Source organism: Ptychodera flava, chromosome 12 (assembly GCF_041260155.1).
Source record: "Ptychodera flava strain L36383 chromosome 12, AS_Pfla_20210202, whole genome shotgun sequence".
In the NCBI taxonomy this organism is placed as follows: Eukaryota; Metazoa; Hemichordata; class Enteropneusta; family Ptychoderidae; genus Ptychodera; species Ptychodera flava.
Window position 1 is genome coordinate 5,373,069 of NC_091939.1, and position 6,683 is coordinate 5,379,751.

The window sequence follows — 6,683 nt, forward strand, 5'->3', positions numbered from 1 at the left end:
GACACTGACCAGTCCCTAATACAACGGTTGTGTTTACGAGAATTAGAAATGATCAGACACTCAAAACACCAGTATAAAATCAGCGACGCTCAACCGACAGAGTATATGAGATTCATTGAAGACGGCATGGAGGTCGCAAGAGATCTCTTTCTACCTTCATGCCATGTTCAATGAATCTCATATACTCTATCGGCTGAGTGTCGCTGATTGACTGGTGAATTGGAATGTCTGATCGTTTCTAATTCTCGTAAACACAACCAAGCACCATGCTCTGTGTACTGCCATTCTCCTTGCGTCGAATGCCCCGAGGAAAGTCCAAGAATTGCTGTCTTGTTGCACAAATTTGCCTTCATCCGTCATAGTGCATGGGTTTATTGCACCAAAATTTCCGAATTAAATTTTTGTCTTTATTCTCTTAACTCTGTAGACCGCGAAAGTAGGTTGCACAGCCGACTGCAGTGACCTGCAGTGAACGAGCACTGTGTGGTCGACGTCTAGCGCATGTCCTTTCTTCTACCACGGTCCCGTGGAGGGACTGTGCTTCTACGAACAGCCAAGATCAGTGGTGATCTCTCGTGATAGCAAAACCACGGTCATTGTTGTCGCTAGCACAAAATAAACCGGAAAGTTCAAATGCACTTGAATAGCATAAGCGCTAGCACTATGCTAGCTCTTCATGGCAGGGCTGTGTGTTACCGGCGTTATATACGGCCTCCCATGGTGGCTCTTGTGGTGGGAGGCGTATAACGCCGGTAACACACAGCCCTGCCATGCAGAGCTAGCACTATGTATGTATCAGCTTTAGTCTTGCCAGGATCTAGCCGCAAAAAAGGCAGCCCACAGCCGGCCGGGCTGTGCGCGGTCTTTTCCTAACGTGTTGCTGTGAAGCAGCAGCCGCTACAGACCAGCGCTGCAAAGGAAACAGGTCAGAAAAGCCAGCCCACGCGCACGGCATATGGGCTACAATAATTGCACCTAGCCTGGATCATTCTTAGCTCCAAGGCCCTGCGTACGATACTGTGTTTTCCCAGCGCGGCGCGAGAGGCCTACCGCCTCCCGTCCAGCACCTTCAACGCCGGAACGCACAGCATCGTTTTGCGGTTGTATTAGTCAGCCAGAACAAGTTCATATATATAATTTTGCGGCTGTATCAGTAAGTTAGAGCGAGGTCCTATGTGTATAAAATTTTGCAGCTCTATCAGTAAGTCAGGACAAGGTCCTAGTTATGTATATAAAATTTTGCAGCTCTATCAGTAAGTCAGGACGAGGTCTATGTGTATAAAATTTTGCAGCTCTATCAGTAAGTCAGGACGAGGTTCTATGTATATAAAATTTTGCAGCTCTATCAGTAAGTCAGGACGAGGTTCTATGTATATAAAATTTTGCAGCTGTCAGTAAGTCAGGACGAGGTCCTATGTGTATAAAATTTTGCAGCTCTATCAGTAAGTCAGGACGAGGTTCTATGTATATAAAATTTTGCAGCTCTATCAGTAAGTCAGGACGAGGTTCCATGTATATAAAATTTTGCAGCTCTATCAGTAAGTCAGGACGAGGTTCTATGTATATAAAATTTTGCAGCTCTATCAGTAAGTCAGGACGAGGTTCTATGTATATAAAATTTTGCAGCTCTATCAGTAAGTCAGGACGAGGTTCTATGTATATAAAATTTTGCAGCTCTATCAGTAAGTCAGGACGAGGTTCTATGTATATAAAATTTTGCAGCTCTATCAGTAAGTCAGGACGAGGTTCTATGTATATAAAATTTTGCAGCTCTATCAGTAAGTCAGAACGAGGTTCTACGTATATAAAATTTTGCAGCTTTATCAGTAAGTCAGAACGAGGTTCTATGTATATAAAATTTTGCAGCTCTATCAGTAAGTCAGAACGAGGTTCTATGTATGTAAAATTTGCAGCTGTATCAGTAAGTCAGAACGAGGTCCAGCTGTATCAGTAAGTCAGAACGAGGTTCTATGTATATAAATGTTTTCGCGTCGAGGCTCGACCCCTGTCCAGGCTCTATAGTCTGTGTATGTATGTATGTATGTATGTATGTATGTATGTATGTATGTATGTATGTATATGTATGTATGTATGTATGTATTCTACATGTATGAATGAATACGCTATATGCGTGCGCGTATTTTTTACTATGTATATGTATGCATACGCAAACGTGTGGGGCAATGTATCTGTATGTACGTATGTGTATACACACGCACACATATATATATATATATGTATATATATATATATATATATATATATATATATATATATATATATATATAAAATTCCTCTCTATATATACATTTTCCATCTTTTCTATCTCTAAAAAAAGCTTGATTGTGTAAATTAATTTTTTTACATTTGGCGCCTGGTAATAGGGATATGGACTTTTACTGCATTAGGAAACCATTCCTTTGTGAAACATTTCACAAGTAAATTCAAATTTGAACGGTCATTTTTATTTCCAGCCATTTTCAAAAATTGGTAATACTACAAAGGAAACAGAACATACAATGTCACAGTTGAAAACGTTCACCCCTATGCATTACATTGGACTACTCAGTGCAGTTTGAGCTTTCAATGCAGATATGCTCATTATCCACGGTTTTTTGTTTATCCACGTTTTCTTGTATTATATCAAATACACAAATATTTTTCTATGCTCCGAGAATTTATTGCGTCTACGAAGATAAAATACAAATGTCAATCTCATGAAATGCAATCGAAATGTCCTATCAAAAGGTAATGTTTTTCCCAATATAAAAATTCTTAGAGCATGAAAAGTTTGGTAAGACTTACCGACATAGCTCTGGCCTTGAATACTGGTCTAGAAATTGCGAAAAAAGATAACAGTTTGTCGATATGAAAGATGCAATCAAATGTGAAAATGCAAAGACAGCGACAGTGTTTAGTTTTAAAGTTAATAGTGAGCAGTGTTGGAGACTCCGTTCAATCTAACATTTACAAAAAATAAATGATTTCACTTTTACTATTAAGTCGTTTCGAGTTTCGCAAATGTCATACTAATCCGTGTCAAGTTTTATATATTCCAATTCGATTCATGTGTCCCAATCTGTGTGCAGCTGTATGGCTAGTCGCGTCCGTGGTCATGTGTAGAACTGTGTGTTCCTTCATTCGTGTCCGTATGCTAAAATACTTGAAAACTCATCAATAGATCATGTCAATCTTTTAAGGCTCAAAACGGCTTTATTTAAGAAATTTATCAGTCAACATATTATGAAAATTATCTTACAATGTTAAAATGGCCGAAAAAAACCAAAATAAACGGTTTTAAAACGCTGGTCAATTTGTTTATGATATTTGGTTTGCTGATAATTAGTAATTCGTAATGTGTCGTTTTGTTCTGTACGAAGATTGAGTCAGTCGAGAATGGTTAGCAGGCGAGCATGATTACATCGGGTGACTTGCAAAATAGCAAAACCTACATGTGATCTGCAATTTCCACATTTGAATGAACATTATTGTGTTGTTTGTAACCTATGCTATACTTAAATAACTGTTAAGCTTCTTAAATATTGGTAATCAAGCCATGCATTAGTATTGGCGTGATTGGTAAGGAAGTATCACTTACCTGCAGCACACAGATGACGAACAGAGGAAGAAGTTTCATCTCGGCGGTAAAACTGCTCCCCGTCTTCCCAAACGAAAGTGCACGTACTGCCTAAATTAGCCCCTTAAATAGTGATTTGTTAGCAAAATAAACCTAGCTGTTCCAAATTAGCATTTTTAATTCAGGTGTATTTTCATGCCAATGTCCCAGATGGTACTTTAATTTAAAAATTGGCGTAATAAGATGGATAGTTTGAATTTTTGTTAAAGTTTGAATTTCCTTCACCGCACACAACTGTTTGCAATTCATTGACGCGCCGTTCTTAAAGGCATTTGATCTGTACAACTGTTCAGCTTTCAAATCGGAGGCAACTGGACGAGTAGGTTGCATGTAATCTTCTGCCAGTGGCAGTAGGTGATAACGTGACGTTCGTGGTTGAATTTGTATCTTCTGCAACTATAATCACATAATAATCTAGACTATATACAAAGATTTCAGAGATTTGGATCAGGTTTTACAGGTTCTTGAAAAAATTACAAATGGTGCATTAAATCACATCTTACAGAAAGAAGATGACACACAAACAGCCTCAACACGTCGCCATACAATCGTGAAATAATTTCTTCAGGGAGCCCTTCCCACTGGAATACTGTCAACAACATTGATCGTTACTTTATCGTAAAGAACACCATCAAAATTTATGCAGCCGTAACAGTTATACGAAACTTGTGTAAACGAAACAGTCAATCATAGTATAACATTTGACCGGATAGTTTACAAGCGAAATAAAAGTTGACAAAGATTATACAGATGAAAGTACGCTTACCTCTTTCCACTCCTTGTAGGCCACAATTTTAGTAAATACCATGGACAGCGATTGCACAGCGGTACTTTCATGGCGACACTGGGGAATATTTTTTCAAGGACATAACAGTAGCCTTAGATCATTATCTATCAACATCTATCGACACCTATGCAAGTTCGTCATATGATGAAATAAGAAACGTTGAACTGATTTTGTTGTACAGCATCACATTTTCGTCGTATTTGAATTTCATTAATAACCATTCAATTCAACGGAATCGAGTAATTCGTAAATAAAAGTGCTAGATTTGTTAATCTGAGTATTCTTGCACGAAACGTAGAATGGCAGTCCAAAGGATTATCTCGAAAAAGACGTAAACATATATACGTCACTGATATTTTCATCCATCAACATCCTCTATCTTACTTTTGCCATATCGACAATTATTGTCCGTCTAATTCGAACTATTGCGCATCTCTTTCTTTCCATTTTTACATAATTTTGGATCATTTGTGATTCTTTCAAGTTTCCATTGTATCACGCTTTTTTCAGGGTGTCAAGCTTTGAAATAATTGCAAAGTGGGTGATTTCTGAATCGTCTCTTGCAACGTTCTCTTTTTTAATGAATTTCTTCAGAGCGAAGGACATGCATAAATAAATGAGCACTCCCAGCTGGTGTTTTTTCACGAACGAGTTTGTTTCGACAAGTTGGTAATTTGTCATGAACATACTGATTGTGAACAGAAATGAAATGTATCACTCATGAAAGAGAAGAAGTCAATCTCTGATAATATTTATATGAAATCATAGACAGTAGAATGTTTATGGCGAAATTGAGAATAAGGCAACGCATTTTATGTACGCAAGAATTTGTGGTGATAGGTAGGGCTGTATTAACTAGTACCTGTGATTGGGTCTTGAAAAATTGAGTGGGAATTTCAAAATTCTTTGAACAGTAGGGGGGACTTGAAGGTTTCACTCTAGGTATTAGGCGGATATGAAAATATGTCAGTTCCCTACATTTTTACATTTTCAGATTCCATATAGTTTGGTAGGTATTTCAATGAATACGCAGCCTAATACAAGCAACTTTGATAAGGCCTTTCCGTGTAAATGAATGGAAGTGTACGGGGACACACCAATGTTGTTTTTGCTTGTGAGTATTGTGAAGGCGGCATTACGATTTCAACTTTGTCATCATGGAGTCACAATAAGGTTCTCTATTGTTCTCTATCGTGACGACGATGACGACGATGACGACGACGACGATGACGATGATGATGATGATGATGATGATGATGATGATCATCATCATCATCATCATCATCATTTGTCCTGCCATGAACATAAACATAAACATACAACTGCCAATTACACGTCTCTGTCACGGGGCTGCATGCAAAAAATCGTTAATTTTTGAAGGACATGAGTTTTGAGTTTTGTCATTATCTTTTGTCATGACAACCAGAATTATACTCTTTGGTCTAAGGTAATTAAATTGAGCACCCTAGTATAACGTTTTACATCAGCAGCGCCGCCTATCGACCACACACTATCCACAAATGAGAATTCATTTACAATTTATGATCTTATATTTTTGAAGATTGAAGATAACATTCTATTTCAAAATGGTTTTAAAAGCAAATGAAGGGAGGTGACAGTCTAGATTTCGACGGGCATAACCCTGTTAGCAAATGGTAAATTAAACTCTAACGCTATCCGTATCCTTGGCGTAATTAGACGCATTCTGTATAATTATTGACAAAACCAGCATGTTGCAACTGTTACAATCAGTATTTGTATTAGAATAACAACTAACAAGATAGAAATTTCGGGGTAAAACTGTGTATATTTAGTAGGCAAGTAAATTTTGATCAAACCTTGGATGAAGGATCGTTGAATCAATTTTACAATTTTTATGCGAAAGTGTTCAAATATTGTATACCAAAGTAGGCAAGAACAAATAAAATTGTGAGAAAACACCTCAGAGAAAGACCGTTAAGAGGTACCGCTTTGACAAAGTTAAGCTTCGCCTCTAGTAGTCACCAGTGGACATTCGCAAAGCAATTCTTCGTTGCTTCCATGTTTTCATACATGTGGCTGATGTATACATAGTTATCTAGTAACTCAGGTTATTGATGTGAATAAAATTCAGTAACACGACCACACCAGACCCTAAAATCCCAGACTGCCAGGACAGTAAATTTGAATTTAGGCTGTCGAAATCACTCACCATTGAAGTATTAATCAATTATCAACAATGCGTACCCATATCACTCACCCACTCATTGTACCCCTATC

The 6,683-nt window shown here is 37.8% G+C and overlaps 1 protein-coding gene across 1 annotated transcript in view; it reads right to left on the minus strand.

The window, feature by feature from the left end:
* Positions 1–3,721, minus strand: part of LOC139144780 (uncharacterized) — a 43,583-nt gene extending 39,862 nt beyond the window's left edge. The window contains exons 1-2 of the mRNA XM_070715513.1: positions 3,599–3,721; positions 2,806–2,833 (exon numbers count right to left, since the gene is read on the minus strand). Of these exons, the coding sequence (XP_070571614.1) occupies positions 2,806–2,833; positions 3,599–3,637 (67 nt within the window). The 5' untranslated portion in view covers positions 3,638–3,721. The remainder of the gene's footprint in view (positions 1–2,805; positions 2,834–3,598) is intronic.
* Positions 3,722–6,683: the final 2,962 nt, after the last annotated feature.